General features: G+C 33.6%; 2 protein-coding genes across 4 annotated transcripts; one reads left to right on the top strand and one right to left on the bottom strand.

Moving 5' to 3' along the window:
* Nucleotides 1-3,447: 3,447 nt before the first annotated feature.
* On the top strand, nucleotides 3,448-5,524 carry LOC107875723 (molybdopterin synthase catalytic subunit). 2 transcript variants are annotated; one of them, XM_016722539.2, is made up of 2 exons: nucleotides 3,448-3,624; nucleotides 4,644-5,524. In XM_016722539.2, the coding sequence occupies exon 2, from the start codon at nucleotides 4,655-4,657 to the stop codon at nucleotides 5,237-5,239; it is 585 nt and encodes a 194-aa protein (XP_016578025.1). In that variant the 5' UTR covers nucleotides 3,448-3,624; nucleotides 4,644-4,654; the 3' UTR covers nucleotides 5,240-5,524. The 2 variants fall into 2 exon arrangements, with proteins under 2 accessions (XP_016578025.1, XP_047269970.1); XM_047414014.1 differs by having other exon boundaries at nucleotides 3,621-3,729.
* A 486-nt stretch (nucleotides 5,525-6,010) lies between these two features.
* Nucleotides 6,011-9,938, bottom strand: LOC107857108 (G2/mitotic-specific cyclin S13-7). 2 transcript variants are annotated; one of them, XM_016702051.2, is made up of 9 exons: nucleotides 9,585-9,938; nucleotides 8,169-8,313; nucleotides 7,952-8,006; nucleotides 7,487-7,675; nucleotides 7,273-7,398; nucleotides 6,877-7,125; nucleotides 6,620-6,781; nucleotides 6,358-6,539; nucleotides 6,011-6,278 (listed from the first exon to the last, which is right to left on the bottom strand). In XM_016702051.2, the coding sequence occupies exons 1-9, from the start codon at nucleotides 9,622-9,624 to the stop codon at nucleotides 6,140-6,142; spliced, it is 1,287 nt and encodes a 428-aa protein (XP_016557537.2). In that variant the 5' UTR covers nucleotides 9,625-9,938; the 3' UTR covers nucleotides 6,011-6,139. The 2 variants fall into 2 exon arrangements, with proteins under 2 accessions (XP_016557537.2, XP_016557538.2); XM_016702052.2 differs by having other exon boundaries at nucleotides 7,487-7,672.
* Between the last annotated feature and the right edge of the window lie 4,790 nt (nucleotides 9,939-14,728).

Raw genomic sequence — 14,728 nt, 5'->3', positions numbered from 1 at the left:
CGAGCTCATGAGAAATAAATTATAGTTCTTTGGTAGTTTTATGAGTGAGTTTGATGTATATTAAGGCCTCAAATAACTCTCAGCTATTAGACGAATCAAAACATTCCTTACCGATTGAATTTTGAGAAGAATGTTGCCATAGTCAACTTCAAACGAGCATATCTTTTGCTCTACTCAGAATTTTTCAGCTCAAGACCCACCAAGTTGTAGAAAATTGAATGAGCTTTCCAACGATACCAATTTCGCCTAAATTCGATACTATGTTGAGAAGTTATGACGATTTAGTGAGAGCAGTAGAACACCGCGATAAGTACCGCATTGCGGTGAAGGACAAATTCGTAATTGTTCGATTTCTAGTGTAGCACCGCGATTAGCCCGTGTCGCGGTGGAGTTCTAGTTCACGTTCGTGCTTTTCTAGTAAAGCACCGCGATGGCATCTCGTCGCGCCAAGGTGAAATTTCACGATCGTCCATTTTTCAGTGACGCACCGCGATGGCATTGCGTCGCACCAAGGAGCAATTTCGCACTTGTCCTTGGACTACACTTACAGTGAAATTTCAGTGACTCACTGCGTTAGCACCGCATCACGATGATGGTCAAAATTGAAATTTTCAGTGACGAAAATTAAATTTCTCCCAGGGACAGTTTGGTCTTTTTCCCATGACCCCAATCCGTGAAAAACACGGAATTAAAGCCCTAATAGCCTATTAGGTCATTATTTTATTCAATTTCTCACAAATCAAAAGTGGTCTCTCTCAAAGAACAAACCCCAACTTCCAAGATTCAAGCTCAAGTCCAAGAAAACCACCAAAAAACCTCCAAGATTCTTCAAACAAGGTATGTTAGATGTTCATCCATGGGTCCCTTTCACCCATGGAGTCCAAGAATCTATTTTTAAGTTTTAAAAGTATGATTTTTACATGTTTTATGAATTATGTCCATGAACTTTAATGAATTTCGAATTTTATGTTATTACTACACGAAATTGTTGTTGTTATTAAACCCTACACATTTGAATGATGTTGTTCGCTGATTTAAAACCTTAATTGGTGATTTAGTATCAAAATCATGCTATTACTACAAGCTTTAACTATTCTCATGCTTAGCTTACACTATGAATATCAAGTGTTTGATAAAATGCCTAGATGAAAGGATGTTGAACAATGACTACTTAATATGTCCCTAAAGCTTTAGTATGTTTTAAATACTATGGTTTCCATATCATGTTCATGCGAATTCAGAATAAAACCCTTAGTTTATGATTTGGTCATGTGATTGTGCGATCTTTTCATATTTATAAAGTATCCCCATGTTAAAGTCTTAGTCCCCATGTACTTGATGAAATACTTAAGTGAATAATTGTGAACAATGATTTCCTTCCATGGTTTCAAAGCTTTCAAGTGGTTCTATTGTTATCGAGTCCTGGGGGTTATGAATACCCGAAAACCTAGTTGTTTACTAGTCTCAGTATCCTCAGAATAGTTTCAGATAAATCATGAGTGCCATCAGTTCAGTCAGTTATCATAATCAGTTAAACTTAGAACAGTTCAATATTCCAAGTCAGTTTAGTTGGGAGTAGGATTCAGCACCAAGTGAACCCAAGGATGGGGGCATTCCTGTTAGTATAAGGTTTGACCCTTAGTAGCAATCACTGAGTTACAGAACTACGTAGCCAGCGTAGGTTTGAGATGTCTTACTGCTAATTTAATGTTGACGCATATCTCATGAGTCTTCATGTTAGTTTAAGGTTGACAAGATGTCTTCCTGTTAGTTTAGGGTTGACATGGCTATTGTTAGTACTCGTGGCACGGTAATAGCACCCTTCCAACGGGAGTCACAGGTTGGACCCCTATCAGCTCAGACTGGGGAATGTTGGTTAGATCATACCTTCCACAGTTTCAGTATTCAGTTCAGAACTCAGTTCAGTTTTGCTTGACCATAACATACAATTTATCCGTTATTTAGTTATCAGATTTCAGTAATTCAGTTATAGATTATATAAGAAGCACATTATATGCTTGGTCATGCATTCTCTGATTTTACAGCTTTTATGCATTTATATTCAGTATCCTCATGCTAACCAGACCATCTCTACTCCATGCATGTTTACTAAGTTAATTCCAATCATTTATCTAGTTATTACTTCATGTTCAGTTATTCCATGCTATTCATTCAGTTGGTTGTCATTCATGCATATAAACCCATGCATCTTAGTTTTACCTCATTTAGCGTACCAGTACATTCAAAGTATACTGATCGCATACTCATTTTTTGCGCTATGATGTTTCATATCATAGGTTCGGACGCTCAGGTTCTCGGCCGTACCTAGATATCCCAGCGCACCAGTAGCAGAAGCAGTGGTGAGTCCTCATGTTCTGAGGACCAATTATGTTATTTCAGTTTTTCTCAGTTTTAGTAGACAGTCGAGTTAGTTGGGGGCTTGTCTCATCAACTCCTTAGTTATTCAGTTAGAGGCTTTCAGACAAGAACAGACAGTTAGTTAGCTTTTCAGTATGTTTTCAGATGTTAACTTCATGATTCAGTATTGATTACAGTTTTTAAAACCTTATGGCGTTTCAGTTAAATTCCACAAATGTTCTCTTTGTCATCAGTTTTGTTCAATGCTCACAGCAGGTACTAACTCATGGGTTAGCTTGTGGTTTCTCAAGATTGTAAACACCGTGTGACGCTCAGGGTGTACTCTCGGACCGTTACAACAAGATTGGGGTGACTTCAATGATAGATAAAATGAGAGATGCAAGAGTGAAATGGTTTGAACATATAAAAAAAAGATGAGAGGTCGGTTGTAGTAAGCTTCAAGACAGTAAAAGGTAGGACGAAGAAACATTGAAAAGTTCTCCAGCTTACCGAGGGCATGACTTCGATATGAAGTTATATGGATCAAGAATTACGATGATAGATTAGTAGATAATTGAGTGTCCTCTCATTGCCCAAAGAGATATGTTTCTCCCTACATACTATCAATATTAACACCATTCTCATAGTTTCTAGTTCCTCGGTTTTTACTACTACATGTTTTATTTGCTGTGGTTACTTTTCTTTTCTATGCATGTTTAAAATGCTTTCACTATTATTTATGAGGTCTTCATTACTTATGTGTTCTCCTTTTAAATCTCCTTTAATATATGAACCTTAGCCAGTGATCCTTCGAAAACAACCTCTCTACTTTACGAGATACATGTAAGGTGCACATACATTCTATTCTCCTCAGACACCACCTTTAGTATTTTACTAGATATGTTATTGTTTGTAGTCTAGAGGGGAGCCTTGGAGTAACGGGTAAAGTTGTTGTCATGTGATCAGGAGTTCTCGGGTGGTTCACCCAACCTTCTGCATAGCAGAACCTTTTATACACTGAACTGCCTTTTTTTCAAAATTGTTTTGTAGTAAAGTTTGATAAATATCTATTGAAGACCAAAAATGCTCACTTTTAACAAACCTAAAAGACCAAAACTGCTCAACTGAGACTTCAAGTAACTATTTTGAACCTACTATAAAAAAACAAGGGACCATTTAATCATTTTCACTTCCAAAGATTGTCAACTTCTACTCTGCATCACAAAGCTGCTATTTCAACAATCAACCGGCCGCTTCATTATACAGGTAAGTCTTCAAGATTCAATATCTATCGTTCGATTAATCATAGAATGTCATGAAACAAATGAAATTAAATGGAATAATTACTATTTGACAGTTTCTCTGTACATGGTATGGAACTAATAAAATTCATCTCATTAATCATTACCTTATTAATCTATTTTTGCTTCAGAACTGATTATAATTTTTAAGTATCTCAAATCCTTGTATTTGAAATCAATTAAACAAAGATTCTCTTTTTGCTCGAAATTAATTGATTTGTTAAAGATATCAACATCTCAAATAGTAACTGATAATTGCTATTTTTGGCTAGCATGACTAGTCTGTTGTTACTCATTCCATTCCAATTTATGTGACATTTTTCGCTTCTCGAGATTCAAACAATGTCAAATTTGGCTAAGATTAACATAAGAAAAATTGTAAACTTATAGTAATTTTCGTATAGTTTTTTGAATGTTTGAATGAAAGTCTTAAAATATTGTGTTGATGTGATCCAATTTAACTACAAAGATTATCGTTAAGCACAAAATGTCACATAAATTGAGAAGGAACAGAGGGAGTGATCTGCTATTTGTTGGATTTAGAGAGTTATAATCCAAGATCATGAGCTGAAGTTTATTGTTTGAGGGAATAGTTGGATAATTATATCTATGGTAACAGATAAAACTTATATGAAATTCAACCTACTGGTGCCGTCCTGTCTAATCCCTTCCCGTTTAATTTGATCCTGTGAATCTCATATACTTTTGCTACGATATAGTTTCCTTTAAAATGGGAAGAAGGTAAAAAAATGGCGGACAACTACTTGAAGAAGTGTGTGAATGTTAATTATTTCTAGTTCTCATAAGTAAAACTTTTTGGATTGAGATGAGGTTGATTAGCCCGATATGGATTGTGAGGATTCATATTGCCGACTACAGCTTGTTGGGATTGAGGCCTAGTTGTTTTTTGTCGTTGTCTCATACTGAAACTTATCCTTTATTCTGGAAGCAAAGTGAAGTTTTGAGCTGTGTTTGTAATTACAGGTCTGGTTCAAATGGGTGATGAGGATAGAAATCTCATTGAGATCTTGGAAGAGAATAGCCCAATAGACTTCAATAAATATATTGGTTATGTTAGTTCTCCCAAATGTGGAGCTATAGCAACATTTGCAGGCACAACGCGTGATTCATTTGACGGTAAAGAAGTCTTAGAGCTACGGTATGAAGCATATATTCCAATGGCGATACGCTGTCTTAAGTCCCTCTGTACTTCTGCCCGCGCATCATGGGATATCCACTCGATAGCAGTTGCTCACCGCTTGGGTACTGTTCCTGTAGGAGAGACTAGTGTATTTGTTGCAATTTCGTCTGTCCATCGAGCAGATTCATTGGATGCTTGCAAGTTTATGATTGATGAGCTTAAAGCGTCAGTACCAATATGGAAGAAGGAGGTATATACAAATGGAGAGGTGTGGAAAGAGAATAAAGAGTTTATCGAGAGGATGCCAGATCTCGGGAAGACATCACATGATCAGGGCAGCGCGTGCTCTGGTAAAAAGAAAGTGGAGGCACACGAGAGAAAGAGCTGCTGTGGAACGAAGGTTAAAGTCAGTGACGAATCTGCAGATTCTTTTAGGTAGTTCTGAAACACATGATTTTGTATTTCGTTCAAACCCCTTCTCTTCTAAAGGAACCCAAAAACTAAGAAATGGGTAGTCCATGCTTATTTTTGTTGTGGCACAACAGATTTATAGCTGAAGGCAGTTCTTGTATGTGTACATACCATAATGTGCTCCCCCATTTAACTCATTAGTGGGGAGCCTTGGTCCTTGGAGAAACAAACGGTAAAGTTTTCTCTGTGTCACCTATAGTTCACCTGTCGAATCATTCTTTATAATTAAGCTGCAGTTCATTTTGCTTGAGAAGCCCTATGTACAGAGCCAAACCATTCTTAACAGTATGATATGCTGTTACTAGATTGTAATATACAGCGAACTACTTCTTTGTACTATCATGATTGGGCGGACTTCTCCCCGGGGATGTTTATCATGAAGTTCAAGAAGGCGGTCGCGTGTAAAAAGCTTTGTATTGGTGGTTGCTATTTTGAGGCTACATATTCATGAAAGAGAGTAAAAGAGCCTAAAGGCTATGAAAATTTGGGCACATGTAGATGATATTAGATTTCAAACTCCCTTTCTGAAAAATAGTTAAAAATGAGTTTCTTTTCATTTTTCTCATATTTGTCAATGTTTCCATTCACTGAAAACTCCTCTGTGGAAGATTCATCATCAAATGGTTCTGAAGTTATATAATGTTCTAATTGAATACAATGTTTTTCTCAATGAGAGGTATTATATAGTTAAGGACTTTTTATACACACAATGAGTGAGCTAAAGAATAGAAGTTGTAAATGGATAAAACGGTCATCACTCTTAACATTCAAATATTCACAGAACCATACACAATGTTAAAAGGGCACAGATATCAGAAGTTTGACGTGATCTGACTTAACACATTCACAATATTTGTTCAACAACTTTCTATATCAACATCTCTTGCAGTGCAGCGGGGAAGAGGGCAACAGAACCTCTATCTGGGCAACAGAACTTCATATAAACTGCCTTCAGCTTGCTTTCTGCAGCACCTGAGTGGAAGCTAACTAATTGCTTAGCACATTCCCTGTTTCAAACAACACAATTAGTTCATAAACTCGTGGAGTTATCAATCCTAAATGACAAGTGTTTAAACAGGTATTTACATCAGCTGGTCTTCTGAGTAGCCTGTGTGGTGCTTCAGAGTGTCGGTCCATCGAGGGCTCTTGTGGAGAGTAATACAAGCAGCATAAACAGCAGAAGCTGCAAGCTTTGATGGGCAGTAGGATATCGCGGTAGTGTAGTTCATCAGCCCGAGCTCAGCCAAGAAAAATGTCATGTTCTCCATCTATGAAACAACAGAGAGAACGTGCGCATCAGCTAAGCCAGCGTAGCAGCAAGTTTCACATTAAAAATAGAGATCAATACCTCCTGATCAGATGGAACTGCAGCCTTAATGTAATGAACCAGAAAGACGTATTGCGTTGGAACAGTTAAATACCACTCCAGCTTTCCCAAGATTGCTTTCTCCATTAAAAGTATCTGGTCCCTGGCATAAGCATTGACTGTTATTGTTAAGAATTCTTCAACCTGCAGAGACATACACATAACAGCAGATAATCAGAGATTATGATAAAGTTTGAACCAAACAGACAAACACATTCTCAGAATTCTTCATATTATACCTCTGGAGCCCAAATCTCTTCATATTTGCTGGCGATAAGCATTGAGCTGACGCAAACTAACTGAAGTTCCCTTCTAGGGACTCTCTCTTCTGAAAGGAAACGGTCTATTATGTTAACTGTGAGGTATAGGCTCTCAGGCCTCAGCTCAAACCTTTTGTGTACTTCTATCAGCCAGTCCACAAGAACTGCTCTCACCCTGGCACTGACCTCTGGCTGTGAATCCATGTAATCACGCGGTCGATTCTCGTCCTGAATTAGCCAAATCATCAAAATAACAAGATCAATTTCACGAATGGTAACTGAACCTTTTCCACTATATCACACAATAAAGTCACCAAACTATTACATTAAAGTCACCTCAACATCAACAACAGAGACAGATGGTTTTCAGCATACCTCTGAGAGCTTATAAAATTTGTAAAGATCCTCAACGTATTCAACAGCAGCCAAGTGATTATTGACATCAGCAGCATCAATATCATCAATCTGTATTCTTGGTTTGTTGGTGAGTCCACAAGCAGCCTGAAAGATAATTGGTCAATTACACTATATACTGATCTTGCTTACTACATTTTCAGCAAAGGGAAGAGATAAACGAAAACACAACAACCTTGCTTCGTGCAGTTAGGATAGAGGTTAGAGTTTTTCCACTCTTTTTTACTTTTCTTTCATTCAAGGAGATCTCCTCGGTGATTTTCACATCTTCATCAGGGCATATAACAGCAATTGTTTCAGCTTTTGCTGGAACACCAACTTTCCTTCCTGCTACTCCTTTAGTTGCTTCTACAAGAGGCTTCTTCTACAAACAAACCAAAACAACAGGACAATTGGACAAATTTTGGAAAAAGTTAGTGCAAGAAGACAAAGTAACTTTTCTTGATATTAACAGTTTCTGTAAGGATTTGAGCGGATGTAACACGCTCCTTTGAACAACAAACTAAAAATCAGAGAAGGGTTTTTCCAAGAACTAAGTACAGTAAAACATCTAAACCCCATCCTATAATCAGAGAAATATTACTCCTAATAGGAAAACTTTTTCAAGAACCGTTAGTCACATAGACAATGAGGAGATTACCGTGTTCTTCTGCACTGGTTCTTGGCCCTTAGCTATAAACTGAGCAGCAGACCTCCTGAAAGGTGAAAGTTCTCAGCTAAGTTACATGGCCTTAAACAAGATAAAAACAACAACAACTATGCCTCAATCCCAAGCAAATTGGGGTCGGCTATACAAGATAAACCAAAATGCATAAATATGTTAAAGGGGAGTGGGGTAGAGAATGACCGAATTCTACCTAGTGATGGGACGAGAAACCTTTGTTTGAGGCTTTGCTCCAACAGCTGGACCAGTGATGAGGTTTCCAATATCTCCCAAAGCACGCCTATTTCTTCCATCTGCTAGTCCATTCTTCTTCTTAACCTCTCCCCCTCCTACTACAACTAAATAGTTCAAACTCATATATCAGTAATGATTCGAAATGAGTTCTCTAATGACAAGATACTGATGATAATGAAAAACCTAAACACAGTTAAATGACACAGCGGAAAAAATGGTGATAATTGTGACATGAGATCTTATCCAAACGAATATATGAGATCACAGAGAGAGAAAGTAGAAATCTGTATAAACATTTTCGGTAGCATAAGAATGTCCTTCTAACAACAATTATACAAGAAGTCAGACATGACTCTGCGACGCTCAATGTACACCTGTTGAAGCTATCATTACACATATTTATCGAGCCAACGAACAATACAAACTAGTATTACAGAGAGTGCTGGCAGGCTAAAAGAATATCAACTACTCTAAGCCTCACACTAAATTGACTTTCTGTTTTTTTTTTCTTTCTTGACACGCACACTTGTTAACATTCCATATTTTCTATGCATCTGTCTCTTACATAACTATCCTTAACGAGGAAGGGATGTGAAATCGAGGGAAAAAAAGTTAACGGGATTTCCTGAGACTAGTCTCTACTTCTGTTTGGTGTGCGGATAAATGAGAAGAACAACGTAATTCAACAACTAGTTCGAATAGCTATACAAATTCTCTTTATTTTTATCCATCAAATATTACAACAACAACGACAACATACCCAGTATATGTGTATCCATCCAATATTACAATAACAACAATAACATACCCAATGCATCCATCAAATATTACAACAGCAACAACAACAACATAATACCCAGTGTATCCATCAAATATTACAACAACAACAACAACAACAACAACAAGAGCATACCCAATGTATCCATCAAATATTACAACAACAACAACATACCAAGTGTATCCATCAAATACAACAACAACAAGATACCTAGTGTATCCATCAAATAATATAACAACAAAATATTGTTCTTGAATAAAAGAACTCCTACTGAATATTGGACTTAAAAGCAAGTCTACTAATGATATAGCAATGTGAACAAGCCCATTTTACCAGTGATCAAGAAAATAGAATGAAATTTTACATGAATCATATAAAAAGGCCAGACAGTTATGAGAACTCTCTAGAATTTCATTACCAGTGATCGAGAATCTAAACAATTAGCACAAAGATTACTCGATACTCATCATGATCAATCAAAATTCACATAAACCCCAAATAAATTCTTGCTATAATAATCCAAGAAAATGAAAACCCAATATAGCAAAGATCAAATAGAATAAAGGGGTGTCAAAAAAGTCACATCTTTTTCCTCACCTTTGGGTAAAATTCTTGAAACTGCGTCTCTATTAGCCATTTCAATGCCTTCTTGTTAATCAAAAAATCGACCCAGAAACAGCTGAATTATTTCTTTTCTTGCTTTTTCTATCTCTGAATAATCTTTTTTTTTCCTATGATTTTTTTTTTCACAGATTGTGAATGCTAAGAAAAGGGTTGAATTTGAGTTTTATATAGAGCGTAAATATGTTAACGGTCAAATTTGAGTTTTTCATCTGGACCGTTGGATAGACTTGAAACTATTATAACAAGTAAATGAATCTTAATAAAAATAAATACAGTAAATGGAAATAAACTCTCTGAATCAGCTTAGACATTTTATTATGAGCCATTTGATTGAGTTCTCGAGTTAAAGAAGAAAGATGCTGACTTTTAGGAGCCCCGTTTGGCCATAAAAATTACTTTTTTTTTTTTTGAGTTGGAGTTGGAGTTGAAGATGAAGTTGGAGTTTCAGTTGTGTTTGGCCATAGAGGTGTGCATCGGTCGATTTGCTTCGGTTTTACATATTACCGGTTTGGTTTATTGATTTTCGATTTTTAAATATGTTAAACCAATAACCAAAATAATAAGATATTTTTTATCGGTTTTCGATTTATCGATTTTTAGTCCTTAACGATTCGGTTTTCAGTTTAACCGATAAGAAAATACTCATAAAATAGAAATAGTGGCAACTAACATGGAAAATAATCGAATCTTAGTTGCAAACAAATATATTAATACTACATAATGTGTTTTAATTTACAAGAATCTTAAGTTTGAACTAAATGTTGTTAGGAGAAATTAAGAGTTTGTGTAATTGAAATAATAGGTTTGTTAATTTGTAGAGGCTAAAGAGAAATTAAGAGAAATATATATATATATATATATCGATTTATCCAAGAACCCAATAACAAAAAATCGGACCGAACTAATAACCCAATAATTTATTTTTATAAAATCATTAAAAAATCGTTAGCCCAATAACAATAAACCAATAACATTTTTATCGGTCGGTTCGGTTTTTGCACAGCTATATTTGGCCATGTCTTTTTGGAATTTTTTTTAGACTTTTGAAATATTTTTTTTAAGTATAATTTTATGTCCTCAACTTTTAAAAATTATCAAAATCACTCAACTACTAATTTACCTACTAACATATAACCAAATATTGAGAAAATAATTTATATGTGTTCAATTGATAAAATAATTAACAACAAAGTAATTATTATGATTGTTATTCGTATAAAATTTGAATAAAAATATCACAAATACGAGCTAAATAAGTTTATCTAACCATAATCGATTGAATAGAGAAAGTATATTTTGATAAATATGATTCATGGATATAAATATATTTTATATATTCTTAAATTTGTGGATGAAAATTCTTAATTACTTTCACTTGAATTAATTATTTTATTGAATTTGATTTTTTTTTTTAAATTACGAACGAATTATTTCTGAATAAATAGTGCTAATTTTTTAATTTTTTCTTTATTGATGATATTGATTTTCCTTGAATATATATGTTTTTTTTATTGTAAAGAGAACAAACTTTTGTTGTTCAAAATCCATAAAACCAAAATAAGGTAATCGTCAATATGGATCGTTACGTTATGTTTGATATGTGACTTTATTGATCACTTTTTAATAATTTATTAAAATCATCATAGCCATTATATGAGATATTCAGAAAATTAGAATGACAAGAAAAAAAATATTAAATTTCTCATTTTTAAATAACATAATGTACTAGGCCTTATAATTCTATAATATAGTTCATTCAAAACAAAGTTGATATATTTCCACCCTAGATTGTCATTATTTATTTTTTACTTCACGTTAGCAAATTTTGGTTAAAAGAAGAAAAAAAGATTAGAATATCTGTAACAATTAAAAATGATGTTGTACCATAGAAAACAAATAATAATTTTTTTCTTGGTGGTTGTAGTTATAAGAAGTATTTGTGTAAATATTTAAAGATTGAGGTTATATATAATAATAATGAAAGTTGGAAATGAGAGTGGAAAATGAGTAAATTCCTTATGTTGTCATTCAACTTAGGAAAATATCCCAATAAAGTCATTTATCTTATTTTTGTTTCAATAATATCATCGAACTTTATGCATTTTTTCTTAAAAATCAATAATTGCTAAAAGTGACTCAAAAGATGAGAAAAAAATGATCAAAAAAGTCCCTTAAGTTTGAATTTTGAATTTAAATGATTCTTATTAGTTAACAAAACGAAATATCAATAAACTTTCAACTATAAAACTTAGTGAGTACAATCTTCTTTCAACTTCTAGCTGCGATATTAAATCTAACGACGTCCACCAAAAATTGTAATTAAAACTGTTAGAAATAAGCTTATATGTACTGTATTTATTTGGAAACTTAGGAGTTCAATAATAAAATAGTATTACTGTATTTATTTGGAAACTTAGAAGTTCAATAATAAAATAATATTCTATATTTATTCATTTTAGGATTAATATTTATTTTTGATAAAATAGTTCAAGTTAGTTGTTAGTTTCTTCTACTCCAAATTATTGTCATAAAAATTATAATTAATAAAGAAGACGATGAATTGCTGCAAATAAAAAAAAAAAAAAAAATAGGGTTTCTAACTAGTAGAAGAACCATATATAAATACTTTAAAGGATTTTTATTTTAAAAAATAATTCATATTAACGGATACCATGATAATAACATCAATCATTCACTATCAAATAAAATTAGGTGATTTTATATAACCATTTCGTAACTTAAAAATGTTTTAAGGTTTTAATATTATTTTTATCAATCTTGTGGTATTATTTCAGAGAAAATTATATCGCCTCGTCAAGTTGACTGTAAAAACTAAATACATTTACCAATTTGGACAATAACTGTACTTCTTGTTTATTTCATTTAAAATATAACTACCTATTTTAAGCTTTAATTTAACATTCTTTGTCTTTTTAATTCATTTTTAATATTATGATTTGTGTCATTTTAAATTATATTATGCACTTATTGATAAAATATATTTAAAACTAATTTAAGAAGTATAAAAGTAAAAATAATTGGAGGCCTATTAATATTTCATGTAAAAATAAGGACTATTTAAATTCAAATTTTAAACTTGATGGACTATTTTGATCATTTTTTGAGTCACTTTTAATATTGTTAGTTTGTAAGGAAAATGCACAAACTTGAATGATATTATTGGAATAAAAAAAAGATAAATGACTTTAGTGAGACATTTTGATAAGTTGAGTGACAATATAAGGAGTTGACTCAGTGGAAAATTGTGAAAACAACAAAAAGTTATTTTCACTTTTTGGAATCCAACTCGGAATAATTTTCTGGAGTTTTATGGCCAAACATCACAATTTCCGAAAAAGTGAAAAAAGTGAAAAAAAATTCGGAAAAAAGAAAAAAAAATTCATGGCCAAACGGGCAATCTCTAGTTTGGCATTATATCAATGTGGAAATAGTTTTTAGGGAAAAGGGTCAAATATGCTCCTAAACTTTGAGAAAAGGTCTAAATATACCCTCTGTTACAAGTTTGACCCAAATATGCCATCGCTGTTAAAGTTTAGGAGCAAATATACCACTAAACTTTGCGAAAAGATCCAAATATACCCTCCGTTATAATTGGTCCAAATATGCCCTCGCTGTTAAAGTTTAGGAGCAAATATACCACTCTGGATGTTAAATGATTAGCTGGAAATTTACATATCCATTTTCCTTTCTTTTAAAAAAATAATAATTGCCACATAAGCCAAATAATTGCCACATCAAAAAAAATAAATTCACCCAACTCTTTTACAATTTGAACCCGACCCACCAATTTGGACCAACCCATGACCCGCCCCAAATTTTGTTTATCAAAATTTTAATTTTATGTTATCGAAATATTTCATTAGTTCAATGACTCTTCAAATATTATGTTGATGTTGCATTTTTTTTATTACCAGTGTGTTTTACTTCAAATATTGTGTTGATATTGCATTTTTCAAACTTTGGTTTGTTTCCTTGTTGTTTAATTTTATCGCAAAGACTCTAATCTACTGAAATATTTCAAAATAGTTGTAAAATGTGGAAGAATCAGGTCATGGCTTCTCTAACTATTTCAGCTCCTAAGAGAGAGACAGACCCCCAAAAAAGGATTGTCATATCCGAAATGGGCCTTGTTTCAATCTTTAAAAGTGATATCGACAATTTTTACAACAAACTTCTCGAGGGGCAGAGTAGAATCACTTTAATTAACAGATTGATGCCTCAAGTTACACAGTTAGGTTCGCGGAACAGATTCGTAATTTCTCCTTCGAAGGCTAGCCAGACGGAAAAAATGATCGTTGTTTAGATGACTACTGGAGATATTATCTTATTGCTGGAAAAGGGCCCTCAATGATGGTAAACAAAATTTGGGCCAGGTCATGGTTTGGTCCAAATTGGTGGGTCGGGTTCAAGTTGTAAAAGAGTTTGGTGGATTTATTTTTTGTGATGTGACAATTATTTGGCTTATGTGGCAATTTAAATTAAAAAAAAAAAGAAAAAAAAATGGGCTTGTAAATTTTCAGCTAATCATTTAACATCCAGAGGGGTATATTTGCTCCTAGATTTTAACAATGAGGGCATATTTGAACCAAATTTGTAATGGAGGGTATATTTAGACCTTTTCGCAAAGTTTAGCAGTATATTTGCTCCTAAACTTTAACAGCAAAGACATATTTAGACCAAACTTGTAACGAAGGCTATATTTAGACTTTTTCGCAAAGTTTAAGGGCAGATTTGACCCCTTATTCCTAATTTTATTAACTACTTGCACCTCTTGAAAAAATTGTTATCTTAGATAAAAGTTATTTGAAAATGCCTCGCCTAAATTCAGTTCCTTCATTTCTGTACAACAATATCTTGCACAGTTAGATTATTCAAAATTATAGTATGCCTCGGTCCCAAAATAAATGTTGTTTTAAGTATCGCTAAGAATAATAAGACGATAAGAGTATCGCTAAGAAAAAAAAAAATAAGGAAGTGGAGATGCAGGGGATCGAACCCTTTACCTCTCGCCAAGAATAAGAAGACACCATGTACCTCCCCCCACCTCAAAAAAAAAAAATAATTTCAAAATAAGTATCTCTAAGAAAAATAATGAC

The sequence above is a fragment of the Capsicum annuum genome, chromosome 6, assembly GCF_002878395.1.
Source record: "Capsicum annuum cultivar UCD-10X-F1 chromosome 6, UCD10Xv1.1, whole genome shotgun sequence".
In the NCBI taxonomy this organism is placed as follows: domain Eukaryota; kingdom Viridiplantae; phylum Streptophyta; class Magnoliopsida; order Solanales; family Solanaceae; genus Capsicum; species Capsicum annuum.
Note: the sequence above shows the minus strand (reverse complement) of the source record. Positions and strands in the feature narration are given on the sequence as shown.

What these genes read in the sequence shown, in the direction of transcription:
- LOC107857108 (XM_016702051.2), bottom strand. Translation starts at nt 9,624, where the DNA reads ATGGCTAATAGAGACGCAGTTTCAAGAATTTTACCCAAAG. An exon ending in GTTTCTCGTCCCATCACTAG is followed by an intron (nt 8,007 to 8,168) that starts GTAGAATTCGGT and finishes TTCACCTTTCAG; the next exon opens with GAGGTCTGCTGCTCAGTTTA. An exon ending in TACTCAGAAGACCAGCTGAT is followed by an intron (nt 6,279 to 6,357) that starts GTAAATACCTGT and finishes TGTTTGAAACAG; the next exon opens with GGAATGTGCTAAGCAATTAG.
- LOC107875723 (XM_016722539.2), top strand. Translation starts at nt 4,655, where the DNA reads ATGGGTGATGAGGATAGAAATCTCATTGAGATCTTGGAAGAGAATAGC.